The following is a 20,814-nucleotide window of genomic DNA, read 5'->3' as shown; positions in this document are numbered from 1 at the left end:
GGAGTGGAGGCAGATAGATTGTATCTCCAGGTGCACTGTTGACAGGATGGGAGACTGGACCCTTCTGCACCTACCTGGGGACTTCAGGAAGGGCTCGGGGAAGTGTTTCTACACCAAGGAGAATTCTAACCTGATTGCCCTTGCTACAACTTTTCAAAACAAAGCTTACCTGAATATATTTGGAACCTTCCTAGTTTGGGGCAAGTCTGGTATTTTCACTATTGCTATCATATTTTTAAAGAACTAATGTAATCAATTTTGTTTTAGTTTCTCTCTTTGTAAAATGTTGCTTATCTGCCCAACAATTTGTGCCTTAATTAATATACTCATTAGAAGATGATGAAAAGTCCTACCTAAACTTAATTACCATGTAATTTTTAAAAACAGTTTTCAACTACTCATATTAAGAAATGTCATTCTTAGAAATGTGTAAGGTTTTATTATAGCATAACCCATTCTTTTTGTTGAAAGCAAACTGAATTGTATACACACACAGACACACATAAATACACACATATATGTGATAAGGTGTTCAAATGGATAGTATTTTTCAGATACTTAGTATGTAGAATGATTCACTATAGTGCTATTAGAAATTCAAGCATTGAGAGCTTCAAATTTTGTCCTTCAAAATTCAAGTAAATTTCCATTTTCTTGAAGTGAGAATTCAGTCCACTCTTAAAATTATAATGCCTCAAAAGTTCTAAGTAGTCACCGTATTAGTTTCAGGAGTTTGTTTCCAGCTTACCTAGAGAAGTGACCAGTATATTTCCTTATTTTTTACCCTCCCAGGAGTTTTTAGTCTCCCTGAACACCTTGCAGTCATCATTCCACAGGTGAAATGACTTTGCTTAGTTGCCTTTTTGCCCCCCACCCAGCAATTAGGACCACTGGCCTAAAATATCTCTGATACATCCAGCAATTCCACTGCAAAACCTCCTGATTAAAATATTGGTTCATTTCCAGTTACAAGGACCTTCTTGCCATCTGTAATTCCAAGAAATTCCTAAAATGGACCCAGATAAACAAGGTAAGTATTCTTGTTAAGTTTTTGAGCACAGTTTGCAAACAAAAAAATCAGGCACAGATGTTGTATTTTCAGACTTCAGAGTTGCAGAGGAGTGACATTTGGCAAATGCCTGGCTGAAAAAGAAACTATTGGATGATTGAAAAGACTTTCTCCATTTTCTAAACAGAAATTCATAACATATTGACGAGTATTTGGTCTGTTGTCCCCAAAGCACCAAAAAATAATTTAACAAAAGACTTGATCTCAATATAATTGCACTTTAAATTGCTATTCAAATACACAAAAAGTGGCTTATCTTATTTACATATATCTTCATAGTTTACTATTAAAATGATATCACTGTAGATATTTTAATGTCAGGGGTAAGTTCACTGTACTATTTGAGACCAAAGTTGAGAGAAAAGTGTCACAGCTGTTACTATATGACTATTTGATAAATGGATAGAGGGAAACTAATTCCCTTTTCTTCCAGCATCTCTGAATGCCAGGGTAGGCCCAGGACTGGCTTGTGATATTTTTATTGTTGGACATAGTGGCAGCCTTATTCCCCTAGCTAAGATCTAGATTGTTAACTTGGATTGTTTTATATAAAATTCTGTACTATCTCAAGTTATTTATCTAAAACAACATTCTGAATGATTCAAATTATCTTTGGGTTTCCCAGTATTGGGCCCTCATATTAGTAAGCTTAACACAAAGCAGTAGATAATCCATTCAAAGCTCACTTTTCTCTCCCTAAGGAGTGTTTCTTAAATGTAGTGTGTGTGCATCAGAATCATTTAGAGGGTTTGTTAAAATGCTGGGCTCCACCTCCAGGGTTTGTGACTCAGTAGGTCCAGGGTGGGGACCAAGAACATGAATTTCTAACAAGTTCCCAGGCCATGCTGATGCTGCCCGCTTAGGACCACTGGCCTAAAATATCTCTTTCTGGATCATCGAACTAGATGATGGGCTGTTGAAAGAAATTTTATTACATTCTTAGTATCTGTAGAAAATGACACATATTGATTTGGCTAAGTAAAACTATGAATCGTTTAAAGCAAAACAAGGTTCCCAGTTAAATTGCTTCCATGAACAAGACCATATGTAGCTTTGTAGCTTATATTATTATTTTTTTGAACATCTCAAATTACTTTGTTTATAGCTTTGGGTCTGATACATCCAGCAATTTCTTCCTTTCTTGAGTCTTCTCTTACCAGCAGGAGAAAAAAAAAAAAGGAAGAAGCCTTGAGGAAGCAGGGCTGCTGGTGAATCACCTGGGATACTCATTCATTTTCCCCATGTCCTATATCACAGCTTGCCCTGTTATGCTGCATAACTTCATCAGATGACACTGCAAAACAGAACTTGACAGGAGTGTGATGGGCCAGATGGTAGAGCAGCCATAGAATCACTCTTCCACCAACAGCAGCATCTGGGAACCTGCAGACTCCCTAGCTTGCTGATTCTGTGTTCATTTGGTGCATCTGAGAGGAACCAGGGCGCAAAAATTGGCCAGTTTCCAGAAGGAAAAACAATGTTGGGCATTACATTTTTGTAAATCATTTCCACACTCTTGTGGCTACTCTCCATGTGCTCTCCTTCTCCAGACTTAGGGCAGAGGTATGACTTTTCCCCTACTCTAACACTGGACTCTTATCTGAAAACTAAGCATTTTTAAAACATAAGGAAATAGTAAACAACAAAAGAGAGTGAATTGTAGGTCTCTGATATGGTTATACCTGTTCAAAAAAGAATAACAAAATATAGAGGGTTTTAAAATAAGCTGTCTTGTTTAATGACACTTTCAGGCACAGCCCACATTCCCCTAAGGTAGGTGTCTTTGACTCATGATCATATATCGATCATTGAATTAAGGTATATTTAGGGAGAGGCCAGGGGTATGCTCTAAGGTCTCAAGGGTTGGTCTGACCTGGTTCAGCCCTTGTAACACCCTGAGTGGCTTAGCTTAGTGCCTGGCACTCAATATTCATATGTGGAATAGCCAGGACTTCACGCCACGACACTCAAGGGCAAGAAACAGCCTTTTCCAAACGAAAAGCTAGTCACTGTCACTTGGTATGAAATTTAGGCTAAGTTAAGTTTGGGCAGCAGCCGTCCTGAGACAGACAGAAACCATTTCAGCTTTTTCCTGAACATCTGGTCTGAAGTGCTCAGAGTATCTGGTCCGAAGTAGCGTCGTGGCCGCCACTCACTCTGCTCTTTGCCTTTGGCTTTGGGGTCCACTTGAAGACAGGGGACTCCTTGTCAAGACTGGACACAGAAATCCTTGCCAAGCCTAGTGTCCGGTCTCCCTAGTTACACAACGCAGCCATTCCCTCCCCCCGCGGAACTGCTAGTAAGGGAAGCCCCGGAATCAGCCCGCAAACTTGAACCCCAGTTAGGCATCTCCCACTTTCCTGTCCAGGTATCAGCGTCTCTCCCACTCTAGGGAAAAGAGAGTCATAGCTAGAACAACACTAAAATCAAGATTGGTTTTCAAAGGCAACTGAGATTCCAGAATGTCTGTATGTATATGGGTCAGGGAGGAGGGGCCGGGACAGAGGATGAAGTTGCGGTGCAGGCAGTAAGGGATCCAGGTGATATTTGCCACAGCAAAGCCCCTCTCAGAGGGAACCTGCTCTTCTGGCCATCCAGCATCTGGTCACGTTTCTTCTGCTGAACCAGTGCACCTGCTTTGGAAGAACAACTTCCCCCTGATTTTAGGCCATGAAATTCTAGTAGTGTTGATTCCAACTCTCCCATTTCCATGGATGGCATTCTTTGATGGGCCTTTCATACTAAAGCCTGAGTGGGTTGACTTCAGGGTGGCCCCTGAAACACTGACCCCTTAAAAGGTGGTAAGTCTCCCAAAGGAGTAAAGAGAGCTTAGACCTTGGAACATACACAGAAATGGACATGGAAACATTGCCTTTTCATTCTTTAAATTCTCCCACTGCTGCAAGAACAAGTCAGAAATTAATATCACCATAAATTATCCTGCCACATATGTTTGAATCAATGAAATCCCCCCATCAATCCCTTGTTTTGTTTTGTTTAGGGCCTGCTTAGCAAAGGCTAAAGAGCCTGCTGTGTTTCTAGTCACAAACACTTCTCCAGCACACAAACCATTTACTCCCAATTGCCTAAGTTTTATGGTAATCAGCTGACAATAAATTTGAAAATAGCTTTATTTTCCTCAAGGCAGCTTACCTTCAGCATAATAAATACAAGTAAGTCCTGGGCTCAAAGCTTGTTTGCATGTGAAACCTTGCTTCCAAGTGAGCATTATGGGTATAAAGTCTATTTAATTGAAATTTGTTATCACAAGAAATATTAGAGATGCAACGTTGCTTGGCAGTTCTTTCCAAAGTGTGTGACTGGCTTCCTCTCTCACTGCCTGCTGTAACAATACCATATCTTTACCATTCCTCAAGTTTTCTGCTCTACCATCTCTCCCTAATTCTGAGTGAACTTGTCCCCAGCTTCATAAAGAAAACAGAAACCCTCAGACATGCCTTCTTTCCCACACCCACCATCATATCCTTTTATTCTTCCTCTCAGGGAATGCGGGGAAGTCCTCTCAGGGGCTTCTTGCCAAAGCTAATTCCTTCACCTGTACATCTTCCCCCATCCATTGCCTCTACCTCAGAGATTGTATCAGTTAGCTATATTTCAGTTACTTGTAAGAGAGAACTCAGCTCAAAGAGGCTTTATTACCTTATATAATTAATTACCCTAGGGAGGACTAGCTTGCTCTGAGCCCAGACAATGACAGTAGGACGTGGTTTCTCTCCATCTCCAAGTTCGTCTCTACTCTCCTTTGTGTGTTGGTTTCATGCTCAAGCTACACATCCCGACAGGAGAGTAACTGCTGCTCCCATCTATGATTCCAATTTCAAGTCCAACAGGAAAAAATAAGTCTTCTTCCCTTCTTTGAACAAAGAGTCCTTGATCCAAATTTCACTGGTATATTCTTTGCCTGACTTTGGTTATGAGTCCACATCTGGGGAGGGCAATGATGCTCTCATTGGTCGGGTAGGCCTGGGCCACGTGTCCTCCATGGAAATAGGAGCATTGGAATGAACCCAACTAGAATTTCATGGACCAAGAGCAGGGGAAGGTGGTTCACCAGAAGAAAGGTGAATGGATGTTGGGTGGCTACGGGAACATGTTGTCCTCTGAGACAGACTTTGCTATATCAAGTACCTCCTGGAACCCTACTTCCTGGACCCTCAACCTCATCCTCTCTCCTGACCCCTCCTCCATGACCCATATATACATTTTGGAATCTCTCCTGCCTTTGAAAATCAGTTTTGATTTTGTGTGCTTTTCTAGCGATGGCCCTCTTGTCTTCCCTTCAGATTAAGGATCTTGAAAGAGTTGTCTGCTTTTATGTTTTTTTCTTTACCTTACATTCATTGATCAATCCTGTGTAATTTGATTTCGGCCCCCATATCCCCGTAAAAGTGCTCTTATGAAGCCTTTAATAGTCAAGTTAATCAAAAACAGAGACTAATTTTTAGCACATAGTTGATCTCCTTGTGGCTTCCAGATACTGAAGTATTGGCTTGTCTCTACTTTCTGAAACTCACCTTCCTTGGCCTTTGCACCATTGCTGTCTCCTGGTTTCTTTGGCTTTCCCTTCTTCTTCTTCTTCTTAGGTTTCTCTTTCTTCTCTGGTACTTAAATGATTATGTTTCTCAGGCGCACTGTTACTTAGCCTAATTTTCTCTTCACTTAAAGCACTCTTCTTAGGCAATCTAGTAGGTGGACATGGTTTTGCCCACAGTCAACACTAATGACTCCTAAATCTCTATCCCATCCTAAATAGCAACCCTGACCCCCAGACACAGAATCAAAAATTGAGTCCTGTTCAACACCCTGAACAGCTCCCCCTCCCAGCCAGTATTCTTTAAAACTGAGCTCTCAGTCTGGTAGCCACTAGCCACATGTGGCTATGGAGCACTTGAAATATGGCTAGTGCAAATTGAGATGTGCTGCAAGTGTAAAAAGGATATTGAGTTTTGAAGACAATAAGAACAGAAAATGTTTTATTAATAATTTTTATGTTGGTTACATGTTAAATAATATTCTGATAGATAAAACAAAATACATCATTAAAATTAATTTCACCTGTTTCTTCTTACTTTTTAAAATGTAGCTGCTAGAAATTTAAGGTGACATATTTGAATCATACTGTATTTCTCCTGTTGGACAGCAATACTCTAAAAATTTCTCATGGCTACTCCCTCCATGCTGGGAAATCTCTTTAAGCTTCTCCTTTTCATCACCATGTAGAACCCTCTGGCTCTAGTCCAGCATTCCCAGTTTCTGACCTGTTCCCTTTCACCTGGACTCTGCTTGATCCACAAGCCTTCTCAGAAAGAAACCTTGACCAATATGTCTGCCTATTCTCTCAGGTCACCTTAGCTCCAGGATTTGCTGTCCAAGGACCATTCCCTCCAACTCCCTGTACTCCAAGCCCAAGTCTCTGGGGACAAGTCCCAGTTCCAGAATCCTGGACTCCCAAGTGTCTGGGAGGTAGTTTCAACTGCCTGTTGGACATCTCCATTCAGATGTCTTACAGAAACCTCAAACTCAGATGTTGAAAATGAATTCCCATTCCACCTCTATGCACAAACTTTATCCTCCCCCATTATTTCCTACACTTGGTCTCCCTCCCACGTCCAATTAGCCACCAATCCCTGTCAATTTCACTAGAAAATTGTGCCTCTTATCTCCCCCCAATTTTCTCTCCCCAGTACCATTCAGATCGCTATCATGTTATAGAAAGTAAAAAATTAAACCCCTCCCATAATGCCCATAATGTACTCCTGTCCCCAGATAAACAGTTAGAGGTCTGATATATAACCTTTCCTACTGTGTTTATTGTGTTCTTTTTTTCTATTAGTTTTTATCATTTACAAAAATAGGACCATACTAAGTTATAGACACATTGCCATGGATTTGGGCTTATAATCATGCTATAAAATGTCTTTCAACCTCAAGATTGCCAAAAAATTTTTCTTTTAATTGTCTTAGAGTTTTAAGAATTCATGTTTAACTCTGTAATACATCCTGGTGTTATTTTTGTTTATGATCTGAACTAAAGTACCTATATTATATTTTTCTAAATAGTTATCCATCCAATGGCCCCAACACTACTTATTAAATAATCTATAATTTCCTCATTGATATAAACCACCGATATAAAAGGAAGTTATTGATTCTCACTGAGTTAAAACATCATCTTTATCATATGCTAAAACCCTATGTAAGACATATATACACTACCAAATGTAAAATAGATAGCTAGTGGGAAGCAACTGCATAGCACAGGGAGATCAGCTCGGTGCTTTGTGACCACCTAGAGGGGTGGGATAGGGAGGGTGGGAGGGAGGGAGACACAAGAGGGAAGAGATATGGGAACATATGTATATGTATAACTGATTCACTTTGTTATAAAGCAGAAACTAACACACCATTGTAAAGAAATTATACTCCAATAAAGATGTTAATAAAAAAACAAAAACCCTATGTATACATAGGTCAGTTTCTGATTTTGTCCTGTTCCATTACTCTATCTGTTCCTGAAATAAGCACACATTGCATTTATTCTTACAGATTAATTTTATATTGTTTTGTCAAGTTCAAAATGGTAGTTGGAATTTGGGTTGGAATTGCTTTAAATTTATAGGGTAGAATTCATATCCTTATGTTATTGAACATTCCTAATCCAGGAATATCCAGGAATGGAGGAAATAGATCTCTCCATTTATTCATATTATCTTTAATGTCTTTCAATAAAGCTTTATAAGGTCTTAAGGTCTTACACATTGTTTTGTTTACTTTAGGCATTTTTTAGATGTTAAAAATTACCTGTTCTAACTGATTACTCTTGGTATAAAGTGGTGGTACTCAAAGTATATTTCCTGGACTGAAAACATGAGCATCGCCTGGGATTAGAAATGCAATACCCAGGCCCCCCGACCCAGACTCTGGGGGTAAGCTCTGCAATCTGATGCAAGTAAAGTTTGAAAACCACTGATATAAAGGGAAGTTATTGATTCTCATACAATTGTCCTAAATCCAGCCAACTTGCAGATGATCCTCATGAATTATCTGGATAGAGAGGCAATCAGAACATCTGTACATCTCTTCCTTCCTAAAATTTATAACTCTTATTTTTATTTGTTTTTGTAGATTAGAATTCCAAAACACGGACAGCAAATAAGTTCCAATTCTATTATTATATGCCAGCTCCAATGGACTCATACTGACATCCTGGAGGGCTATCCTTCAAGGTCTATCAAGGAGATTCCACCCTATCTGGCACAGTGTGGAGGGGACAGGGGTGGTCCTGATGCCCTGTATTTTATTTCTCTGCTTCAGACTAGAGTTGGATCACAGTGGTGAAAAGGGGGATGGGGGTGATTTTTTCCTGACTCTAACAGGGATGTCTTTTGTCTATCTCACTTTTATATGAAATTTGCCTTTTATTTCTGACATTTTAAGGATGTTTCCTCTCTTCCTAGATCATGTACCAGTTTTTAAAAAATCAGAATGGCTGATGAATTTTACCAATGTATTTTGAGAATCCACTGGTTCAGTAACTTTTTTCCTTCTCTTAATATATTAATTGTTGAACAAATTTTAAATTCCTGAAATAAATCTTTCCACATCATGGAACATAATTCTTTAATGTGTTCTTGAAAATGTTTGCTAATATATTATGTTTTATCTTTGCTTTCATCTTAAATAAGATATGTTTATTTTTTATATATCTGATTTAGATGGTATTTAGATGAGACTTCAAACTTTAGACTTTTGAGTTGATGCTGAAACCATCCCATATTGGACAATTTTCCTTGGCCGATTAGACCAATTTCCTTCAAAGGCTCAAATCAGAATTTAACTAGTTTCTCTCAGTAATAACAATATTTTCAATAAAACTTTATCAAATGTTGGTATTACAGTTATGTTAGCCTCCTAAAACAAATTGTGAAGTTTTCTGAGTTTTTTCCAGTTTTTTTTTTTATTTTTTTTAATTTATTTTTTTTTAACATCTTTATTGGAGTATAATTGCTTTACAATGGTGTGTTAGTTTCTGCTTTATAACAAAGTGAATCAGTTATACATATACATGTGTTCCCATATCTTTTCCCTCTTGCGTCTCCCTCCCTCCCACCCTCCCTATCCCACCCCTCTAGGTGGTCACAAAGCACCGAGCTGATCTCCCTGTGCTATGCGGTTGCTTCCCACTAGCTATCTATTTTACATTTGGTAGTGTATATATGTCCATGCCACTCTCTCACTTTGTCATAACTTACCCTTCCCCCTCCCCATATCCTCAAGTCCATTTTTAGAAGAGTTGAGTAACAGGGATTCCCCTATCCCTTGAAAGTTTAAAGGAATTTGCCTGCAAAACTATCTCTGCTTATGGTTGTTTATCTTTGATGACTGTTTTTCCTCGTCAAAAAGTCTTCTATAGTAATTAGTCTTTCAACTTTTTTTTCATATATTTTGATCATTTCTATTTTCTATTACATATACATTTTCTATTACATATACAAATGTACAGGGCATTTGTATATTACATATACATTTTCTATTACCTAGATATGGCTCCAGAGCTTTCTCTTCTCCTCCACACTGTGAAAAGGGTGAATACATACTCAGTGCCTGGTAAGTGCTCAGAAATGCTAGCCACTGATGTAGTGATGTTGGTGGTGGGTAAAAGAAAGTATATTAATAATTCTTTTCTGATTATAAAAATACCATGTGCTCTTTATAGAAAATTTAGGTAATATTGACAAGTAGGAAGAAAATAACTAAGAATTCGAGCACTCAAAGATATCCACTGTTAACAGTCTGATGAATGACATTAGAAATTAAGCTCCACAGGGCAAGAATTTTTATCTGTTTTGTTAGTTGCTATATTTCAAGAGCCTGGACTCATGCCAGGGCCATATAGTAAGAGCTCAATAAAAATCTGCTAAATGAGTGGATGGTTAGTCATTTTCATGGATGCATAAATATGTGTGTACATATGACTAGAATATATTAACAAACTGAATTTATATTCTACAGATAGTTTTTTGTCTTATTGTTTCATAGGCTATTTCATTTTTATATAAAAAGTGGACAGCTTCATGGAGAAGCCCTCCTCACTGGGGGATTCCTTAATTTTTTGGGCTCACAGGAGGCTCTCTATGGTCACCTGCAGCCTAGGATAGCGTAGTCCATTATTATTTGTTCCCAGGTAAGAAAGAGAGCTCTAGACTTTGATTTCCTCACCTGCAAAATAAAGTAGGGCTACATGCTCTCTAGGATTTCCTTCTAGGATATGGGATTTATCTAATGAGACAGTCCTTTATCTATGATATTTCATGTTTTCTTTACAGATGCTCTTAATAGTATTGAGAATTCCATTTATAGAACAGCCTTCAAATTACGATCAGTGCAAACCTTGTGCCAATGTAAGTACAGGTTCTCTTGAAACACTTGAAATAATCTGACCCTGATGTGTAATGTAAAATTCATAGAAAACCAAAAACACGCCCCATGTGAGTGACTGCTGGATCTGGAAGGTTGGACCTGTGCATCTACCCTACTTGTAACAGAGAATATGGAGTGTGGAAGATACACCTGTGTGTTCCACCCACATGTAGCTTTGCTGACTGACAATAGACAATTATTCATGGATGAGGATTTTAATTCTTTAAAAAAATGTTCCTACTTGGTTTCTGCAAATTTTTTGTTTGTTTATTCCCTTTTCAGGATACCAATATTGACGCAAAATAAAATCACAAAATAAGTTAGTTTAATATAACTTGTAGATTCAAATATAAACATTTCTAAATTCCTTCTACTACTTAAGACTTGCATTTTTAAGTTGTACCCCCGTCTCTTTCTGAACCTGCAAAAGTAAGTTCAGATGAATAATCCTCAGGCCATAAAGTTTAAAAATCGCTTGAGAATTTCATGAGAACTACTCTTTTGCATTAAATTTTATCTGATTGAATGCCATGGTTTCTTTTCCTATACTATTATCTAGGTAAAATACAGTAAAAATTTTTATCCTGTAAAAATTCTCCAAAATGAAATAACTTGGGTCCTGGCTGTGAAAAACGACAGGCATTCAGCATATCTGAAGTTATTGATTTCTAATAAGTTCTGTACTGCATTTTTAAAAAATCACTTTGTGTAATTTATGACATTTATTACAGCAGACCTAAAAAAATTGTTTTATATATATATATATAAATTGTATTTTATATATATACACACACACACACACACATATATGTCATGTTTCCTAAAGGTTGAAATTTTTTTAATATTTTGCCTCTGCCTAATAAGTTAGGTACACCAGTGGTTTTCAAACTGTGTTTCACAAAGTGGACATGGGTGTGAAGTAGGGTAAGAAAGGGCCAGCGAGGTGGGAAAAGGAAGTAGAGGCAAGTCGAGAAAACCCAAAAGGGCCAGCAAGGTGGGAAAAGGAAGAATAGGCAAGTAGAGAAAACCAAAAGGCTATCTCCTCTACCAGAACAACTCTGTTTTTCTCTATCTTCCATATTGCATTTCTGTGAAAGTGTCCTTTGAAGAAGGGATTCTTGGCTTAAAAAAAAATTTTTTTTTAAATTACTGATATAGGCAAATTACTTATATTACTCCAGAAATCAACAAAAGACAGAAGATGCTCACTAAAAATTTACCCTGAATCATGCTATTTTCCTGGAGAATGTCTCCTATTAAAGAAAGTTAGCAGCCAATGCTCACATGAGCCTCCATCATTGTTCATATGAGCCTGGATGTGTACAAACAGTGTAATTTGAGGGTGTACCTTTCGGGATTTTTTATTACGCCTGGCATCAGAAACAGTGAATATAAATAATATGCATGGGAAATAGTAACAGTATACGAAATCGGAAGTTGGAAAGTTCTACCTATAACAGATAACCAAACAAAAATTGGGGAAACAAAAGTCCCTAACACCGAGATAAACATATCGTGAGCTCCAGGCAGCAGGATCTGGAGAGCCGGAGAGCATTCCTGCACAAATCTAGTGGTGAGATTAATGGACACCACTATTATCTGTTTTGCTGTAATACAGAATTCTCAGCAGAAGCCATAGCATCCTGTGTACAGCATGCCAGGCCGAGGTGATAGGTTTTGTGATTGAATAACGAAAGAGTTTTCAGTCTCTACCACATGCAGCCACGTTTTTATCACAGTCTCATCCCAAAACATACCCCCTCACTTTCTTAGACTCTCCCTTTAAAAGCAGTATCAGAGAACAAATAAAAATGTTTATTATACGTGCTAGATTTGTTGTATGTGAGGCTGATTTACGAAGTAGACAGAAGTGCAGGGTTTTATCACTTCACAGGCTGAAGCATTTTAAATGCCAGCAGCTCTTGGTGCCACTGACGTCCCCATCTCTCAGATGGCACAAGTGGGTGTTTATTCATTTTGTCTGTCACCCTCCATCTGCAAGAAACCATGGGGTCAGTTCTATTTCATTCTTCCATATATTTATTGCCTTGTAACATTTTTAGGAGAAGGTGATAAAAAAAACATGTAAGAAATAAACCATTATTTTTTGTAAGCAACTTTGGTTTTATTAAGTGCCTTTCTGGATAATAATACTGATGAGACCAAGATCAAAAAAATAAACATTACTAAAGCAAGGGTGAGACCTAAGGAGTCTAATTCAGCAACTGCTCTTTTATAAAGATCACTGAGTTTTTAAGTAATGCATTTGCATTTTTATACACAATATTCCTTCTCGAGCTAGGCTGCAGACAAGAAAAAATGATTATTTGACCATGAAAGATGAATTTTCTCAATCCACTTAATAAACAGCATAAAAATGTTTTTCCCAACTTTCCACCAGTGTCCTAACTTCCTCGGAAAGCTATTTTCAAGTTTCTCACTTCTTTCCCTTTTAATTTCCTTTTATAAAGCCACATCCTAGAGGTTATACGGGGAATAATGTTCTAACTATGCTTTACAAACAGATGCACTTTTCCAATATCAAATCGACTGTTAGAATAGGAACGCCTGAACTATACACAAGAGAGATGTATCCAAATAGTGGCCATATGTAATTCCCTTAAAAAAACAGCTGCCTAAAAAACAGTCTTCATTAAAGACTAGATGATGTTTACTTTTTTGAAGCCTTTTGTTCAGATCAGAAGTGATGCAGTGTTTCCTTTGTTTCCTGCAGTGGACTTGATTGGCAGTTCTCTGATTCAGCATGTCCTACTACGTCAGAGTCTCTGGGAGGCAAGAGAAAGTGCTGTCTCTGTGCAGCAGTTTTTTCAGGCTCTGCAGGAGCTGTTTCAGAGAGTCAGGGTGGAAAAACCAGGACAGGTGCACCCCAGAGCTTCGGAACTCACTCTGAGCCTTCTCACAACAATGTATGACAGGTGAGGCTGAGGGGACCATGTTGTGACCTCACAGGGGGTGTTTAGTTGCCTCTGGTCATTGACCAGTTGGGGTTGTCTAATATTTGTTCAAGGTTTGATATCTAAGAAGGCTTCTTTGTTTGTCTGTTTTCCTCAAATGTATTATTCAGGAGGGGAACAAAGAAGTACATGCTTATCAACCTCACTAATATGAATGACTCATGGACAGCAAAAAGGGGGAAAATCCACATTTTCATACAGACTCATTTCCACTCTAGAGAAGCACGCACACCTTTTGCTAGGGCAATTATGCATCTATGTATATATATAAATTACACTTTTCTCTTGAGTCCCCGGTAGTATATGTCTTTGCTTATTCCTTTATAACCAGTTGTCAGTTTCTGTTTGTGGGATAAAGTTGAATAACCTGTGCATAAATGGCTAACCTATTGTCTTAGTCTGGGCTGCTATACCAAACTACCGTAGACTGGGTGACTTAACAAACATTTATTTCTCACAGTTCTGGAGGCTGGGAAGTCTAAGGTCAAGGCACCGGCAGACAGATGGGTCTGGTGAGAACCCACTTCCTGGTACATAGAGGGCCATCTTTTGGCCATGTCCTCACATGGTGAAAGGGGCGAGGGCGCTCTCTGGGGTCTCTTTTGTAGTAATAGCAATCCAATTCATAAGAGTTCCACCTTTGTGACCTAATCATCTTCCCAAGCCCCATCACTAAATACCATCACATTGGGGGTTAGGATTTCAACATATGACTTGGAGAGGCACACATAAAACAGTTTACACCCTGTCAAAGGCTTGATTATGCATGCTCTAAGTCAGTGGTATCGGGTGTGTGTGTTTGTGTGTGTGTTTACCACTTTTTTGTCCCACTTCAGTTGTGTTTATCTTACGTGATCTTGACCCAGTAGCCTTCATCCTGTAGAATGGACTTTTAAAAGCTCACAGTAAATATAAAACATGTGGAAAGTGCAGAAAAGAGTGAAGAAGAAATATCACCCCAAAGCCTGCCTCCCAAAGGCAAGCACAGTTTAACCACTTGGCAAATTCCTTACTAGTTTATTATTTATTTTTTTTGTTGTACAAATAATATATAAGCATGTTCTCAAGTTATTTTTTCATGATTTCAGTCTCCTTAAGCATTGTGATTTTGGCTGTCCTTTCTTGTATCAATGCCTGCCTCTAACAATACTCCTGCCTTTGATACATTGTATTTTGTAGGTTTGGAAACTGCACAGCCAGTGGGCACAGGGTAATGAGGCTCTAAGTGAGGGCCTGAGAATGGGTGGATTTTTTTTAATATAAAGGTTTGCTCCTTCTGCCTTCCTTTTGGCCCTTGTCTCTGTTGTTTGGTTTCCCAGCATGTGAGCCCTAAAGGAAGTGAGACTGCCTGGTCCAGGAGGACCCAGGAAGACCCAGGAAGATGCCTGGGTCTCCAGTGCCTAGGACACTGCTTAGTACAGAGGAAGCACCCAGTAAACATTTGCTGAACACATGAATGAATGAATAAATGAAGGATGAAATATTTTTATTCAATTCTTAGTTCTGTCAAATTCTAGATATAGGAAAACTGACCATGAAAAGCGTGAACTTGTAACACGGTGTCAGAAATGTCCATTCAGGGACTTCCCTGGCAGTCCAGTGGTTAAGACTCTGAGCTACCGCTGCAGGGGGCGCAGGTTCCATCCCTGGTTGGGGAACTAAGATCCCACATGCTGCACAGTGCAGCCAAAAAAAAAAAAAGAAAGAAAGAAATGTCCATTCATAGTCATGGTTTTTATAAACCACTTTACCAAGAATAACCCTGCCTTTCCCATTCTTATCTCTGTTTTGTTGCCATGCAGCTCGGGAACGGGTTTTCTCAAGCTTGGACCTGCAGCCGCTGCCCTGATTGCCCTCTCAGGGGATAGTCCTCTTACAAAATACAGAGGTAACATATGTAGGAGTTTTGAATGTCTGAAGTGCAGTGACCACCAAATCTCTCCAACACGTTATCTTCTTCACTCACTCCTGTATCCCCGCCACACTGCTCTGGTTCGGCAAGTACTCAGCAAGACTTAGAATTTTTCAAGATGTTGATCTATGCTTTCTAACTATTCATAATTTGGTTATCCTTGATATTTATTTGTATAGGGATTATTCAGACACCAGTAGTTATTATTCCTTTAAAGACAGACTCTGCTCAGATCGCCATTTACCAACCTTGTGGTCTTTGTCATTGATGTGCTAAATTATCAAAAAATTGAAATGTGAATGGATCTTCATTAGTTATCAAATTATTTAGTTTGGGAAGCCTTCAAAGTAGCAAGCAAATAACCAAGAATTATAACTTTCGCCTTTATACCCACAAATAAACTGTTTAGAATTCAAAGCACATATTCTTCGAAGATATATAGCAAGTATTCAGTTTAAAGATTTCTCTTCCCCCTTATGTGTCTAGCTCTTTTTCAGCTCTATGCAGAAAATAACAGGGGAGGTTATGATTCTGGGGCACGCATGACTCGAAGGATTTTGAGAAACCTACTAACAGATCTACAACAGGTAAATCTCTAATACTTAAGAATTCTAAATTTGTTCCAGTTACATTAGTCACATTTATTATTAAAGGATCTGATTTTTACAGTGTCAATTCTACCTTAATATAGTTCTCCATGCAACCTCTCTCCTCTTTAGCCACTGGTATTATCTGAATATAGGCTGATCTATTGCAATTGCTTCCTAACTGCTTTGCCCAACTCAAGCCTCTCCTCTCTGCAACTCTTCCTCCACACAGCAGCCAGTGACTCTTCCAAAATGTAAATGTAAATGCCTAAAATTCTTCGTTGGCCATATTCTGTGATAGAATAAAACCTGAACTCCTTAGCCTCACAAGCAAAGCTTTCATGATTTGACTCAATCCTTCTCTTTTCAGAAAGAGGTAAATCATGATACTTATACAAATATAAAATGAACATGTATTCAAAATTTTATTTAATTTGTTAATTAAAAGGGAGCTCCAGTAAGTTACAACTAGTTGAAAGAAATAACCAAAGAACAGACAAGCTGATAGATTAAGAATTTTACAACGAATTTGCAGGTGGACCCAAAACTGACTTTGGGCTGAAGGGGAGGGTTGTCCCTCAACCAGGACAGAATTTATTTGCATGTCTATAGATAAGAATTATTTGCATTGTGATCAGTTGTCTACAAGTTAACGTTAATGTCTACAAAATTATAAAATAGCTTAGTCAAAGACAGTGATGCATATCTTATAGGTTCAGATAATCCCCATTGAAACGATATCCAGTGGTTTCTTCTGCGTATTCCACAGTGTTTAATTTTTCCTTCCATCATTGTCACTCTTCCATATCAAAATTGTTACTGTACCTGACATGCACCAAGTTCTCCATGCCTGACTTGTGCAGGTGCAATCTGTCTGCAACACCACTGCCTCTCCTTTCACTTGACAAATACTGTTTGTCTTTCAAGATCACTCAAATATTAGTCACCTCCTCACTGAAAGCTTCTTTAACTCTTGTACATAACTTTGTTATAGGACTTGTCAAATTTTGTTGCAATTATGTCCTAGATATATGCTTTTCCACTAGGCTGCTTCTCAAGGGCAAGAATTTTATCTCTTTATATTTATGGCTTGAAAAGTTCTTGATACTAAAGCCTTCAACGGTGCTTAATGGAAACATAGATGAAATGCAACCCCGAATACTCAAATAGTTGCTTTCCATCATTTCCTATTCTTTAAGAATGTGCAAATGTAGTGTTGTTTTTATCCATACTAGGCAAGGGAATTTAACATCCTTAAAGTAAATATGTTTCTTAAATATTAAAATGATGTAAAATCATGTAACCAAGCAAGATCTTCTGCAAATGGGTTAAGCAGGCTATGGATTATCTTGTGTAGAGCGGTCACTGTCCCTCTGTATCTTTTACCCCTATTTCAAGGATGCGTCTATTCTTCTTCAAGCCCCTGTAAAATCCCCAAACTAGGTTTTCCTCACAGTGAAGCCATAGTAATTTTCTGTCATTTTTCCCCTGGGTCTGGACTGTAGGGGAGAAAAAAAGTTCTTTTTCCTTGACCCATCTTAAGTTCTGTGACTGGGGCCCTATAAATTGGACTGGCAAAAGACAGAATTAACAAGAGAAAAACAAACCAAAGTTTATTCATGTGTATGATGCATACACATGGGAACACCCAGTGATGAGTAACTCAAAGAGGTGGATGGAACTCAGGCTTGTAAATTATTTTACACTAAACAAAGGAAAGGGGGCTCTGGGCTTCTGGGTGGGGGGAGGCAAGTTATGAGAAGGTGACCAGGAAGTAGATGGTGAACAAGGGTTGTTTAGTAAGGTTTGTTATGCAGATTTAAGTCTGTGATTTCTCCATTAATAAGTGTTGTTAAGAGTCCTCCTCTTCCTGATAGGGAGGGGGAGACACTATCGGTAAAAAGAAATTTCCTTTATAAATGTAAATTTCCTTTACAAAAGGAAAACCTGTGCCCTGTTTTTAGAGCTTTTTCTGCATCTGCTGGTTCTCAATGGCCTTTAGTTCAAAATAATACATATGCCAAGGGCTCATATTTGGGTGTGACATATTCTGGTACCCTTCAGAACCGAGGATTCTGAACTGAGGATAATTATGATACAGGTGGGAGTGGGTAAGGAAAGAGATTATCAGACAGGGAGTATGATTTAGAAAAACCTGTCCAAAATTACTTTTGCTTTGATTGGGCCTTAATAGTAATAGTTTATGTTCATATTGATTGTAATAATTAGTATTTAATGTATTCTGTAAATTCCAAATAATATGTAAGATGTTCATATTTTTTAAGTGGAGCAATGATTTTTTTTTTTAATTCCTAAGGTTCAAACATCATATGTAGTTATTTAAGAGCTGTTCTGGTGGTTGCAGCAGCACATGGGCCCTGTTTTCTGCTGACTCCAGGCATATCTTTTTTATTAAATTTATTTATTTATTTATTTAGGCTGTGTTGGGTCTTCGTTTCTGTGCGAGGGCTTTCTCTAGTTGCGTCAAGCGGGGGCCACTCTTCATGGGCCACTCTTCATCGCGGTGCGCGGGCCTCTCTCACTATCGCGGCCTCTCTTGTTGGGAGCACAGGCTCCAGACGCGCAGGCTCAGTAGCTGTGGCTCGCGGGCCTAGTTGCTTCGCGGCATGTGGGATCTTCCCAGACCAGGGCTCGAACCCGTGTCCCCTGCATTGGCAGGCAGATTCTTAACCACTGCGCCACCAGGGAAGCCCATCCAGGCATATCTTAAGGAGCCACTTCCCCAATAATCCCAACATCTTAGGACTTAAGCTGCAGGGAGCCAGGGAGACTGGGAAAATCTGTCCATCCATTTGTGCAATCAGGCTTGTTATATTAAGGTGTTGAGGTGGATGTAATGAAAGAAGATGGATGGAGGGGCGTTTTCCTCCTCCTGAAATCCTGTGCTGCTTCCTCACTACTACAGCTGGCCCCAGGCTGGCTCCCCATCCAAGAGGCCCTAAAAATCTGCCCTTGTTTCAGGCTCAACTGATGTCAATGAGCTGCCGAAATGGCAGCTCCTGCAGCGCTGTCTGCCCCCCAATGCATTAGTAGGCTCCTGAGAAAGCTGTTAGGAAGGTGGAGATTTGCATAGCAAATTATCATCCTATTGACTTCCATTAAGAACACTGAGATGGGTTCCCATAGAAAATGCCAGGCCCCACCGTGTGATCCCAACCCCTCCCCCAAGAATCATAATTATCATTTCAAGTGGTGTTCTGCCTGTGCTGGCATGCTCTCCAGCCACACTGCATCCTTCCTTAGAACACCTGCAAGAAATTAGTCAAATGGGCAATTAATCCACAAAATCTTTGTGCACACACTTAAAAGCCAAAAATGTAGGTTAGAACCCACTACACAAGTGAATTTTCTTTTGACTGGTGTCAGAATCACAGAGCTGACAAGTGGGTCCTATCTGATCCACATTCCTTATTTTACAAATGAGGCTAAACCCCTTTCTCAGGGCTCAAGGACGCCATCCAAATAAATGCTCCAGTTAGCTCATCAGCACTCTCAGGCCAAAGTATGTTTAGCGAGTTATTTTTTCAGACAAAAGCCAAATAACACATAGTACTTAGTTCAGCTGGTGATGGGGTTATTATCAATTTAAAGTACAAGCCATCTTGTCACGATTACGCAAATGTTTGTTGACTTCTGTCTGGCTAATTGTCAGCAAAGTGGCTCTAAGTGCCACTTTCCTGATTAGAAGAATGTTTATTCGAGTTGATGGACTCAGCAGGGGGGTCTTTGAAATTACTTCTGAGCTTGGGAGCAAAGCCTGCTGACAGACTGTGCTGTAGAAGACATCAGATGTGAAACTGGGACCCACAACCAAATGGGCATAAATGGAGGTGACAGGTACATGTATCTGTGCATATAGATAATGTCAGGGCCAAGTCCCTCGCCATCTCGGCAGTCACAAGGGGTTCTTAGTCCCTTAGTTAAACTCCTTAATGTGACTGATTGAAAGATGGAAACCATTGAGTGAGGTGGTGTAAATCAAGCCATTGGAATACACATCAGGTCTGGGTGTGACAAAGCTTTGGGAGAACCCCTCAACAGAGTAAGGAGTCTTAGAGTGAGAGCTCAATTCTGCAGCTAACTTGCATTTGTTTTTTTATTTGTTTGCTTGCTTGTTTTACCTTGGACAAAATATCAGATCTCAATTACTCCTTGTTTTAAACAAGGATAATGAGTGCTCTACCTCAGAAATTGGGATTTGTTAAAATGAGACGATGTGAAAGTGTTTGAAAAGGTTTCCTTAAAACTGCCCTGAACTTTAATACAGTGTCACTGTTACTTGTAATTCATAGGTGCACAAGGGCAAAGAAAGATTAAATATTTGACTGGGGTCAAAAGAAAAGAAACAATGCAAGCCCTCCCTGTATTTCCCCCACTGCCAGACTTTCTTCTCACTCCTCCTCCTCCCAGCTCCACTTCTTCCCACTTGTTCATTCATTATCTCTATTCATACACTGCACAAAACCCACACATGTCCTGTTTGCCTAGACTGAGACAGCCCATCCAGTCTCAGACACCAGATACTTGTGACGCTATGGCCGTAAGCGCCACCGCTCAGGAGTGACTGGTGGCCACCTCTTTCTCCATTTCTTGATCGCTGACGTGGGGTTTCTTGCCTCTTGTAGATCCCGACTGCCATGGGGGAAAGTCGAGCTCTGTGCTCTGTGGAGAGTGCTACACGCAGCTGCTTCCAAGGGGTGAGTGCCATTCACATGTCCCTCAGACCTGGGGGGCAGACACCACTGCTGACCCATTTAAATCACAGACCTACTACTCTACACCGCATCCTAGACAACCTAATTTAGAGGT

General features: G+C 39.4%; 1 protein-coding gene across 1 annotated transcript in view; it reads left to right on the top strand.

Moving 5' to 3' along the window:
* The first annotated feature begins 1,011 nt into the window (after positions 1-1,011).
* The window catches only part of DYTN (dystrotelin), a 51,495-nt gene continuing 31,692 nt past the window's right edge, over positions 1,012-20,814 (top strand). Inside the window, exons 1-6 of the mRNA XM_007190596.2 lie at positions 1,012-1,030; positions 10,417-10,491; positions 13,245-13,446; positions 15,288-15,373; positions 15,884-15,984; positions 20,631-20,702. Of these exons, the coding sequence (XP_007190658.2) occupies positions 1,012-1,030; positions 10,417-10,491; positions 13,245-13,446; positions 15,288-15,373; positions 15,884-15,984; positions 20,631-20,702 (555 nt within the window). The remainder of the gene's footprint in view (positions 1,031-10,416; positions 10,492-13,244; positions 13,447-15,287; positions 15,374-15,883; positions 15,985-20,630; positions 20,703-20,814) is intronic.

This window comes from Balaenoptera acutorostrata, chromosome 8 (genome assembly GCF_949987535.1).
Source record: "Balaenoptera acutorostrata chromosome 8, mBalAcu1.1, whole genome shotgun sequence".
Lineage (NCBI taxonomy): Eukaryota > Metazoa > Chordata > Mammalia > Artiodactyla > Balaenopteridae > Balaenoptera > Balaenoptera acutorostrata.
This window is presented reverse-complemented; position numbering and strand designations above follow the sequence as displayed.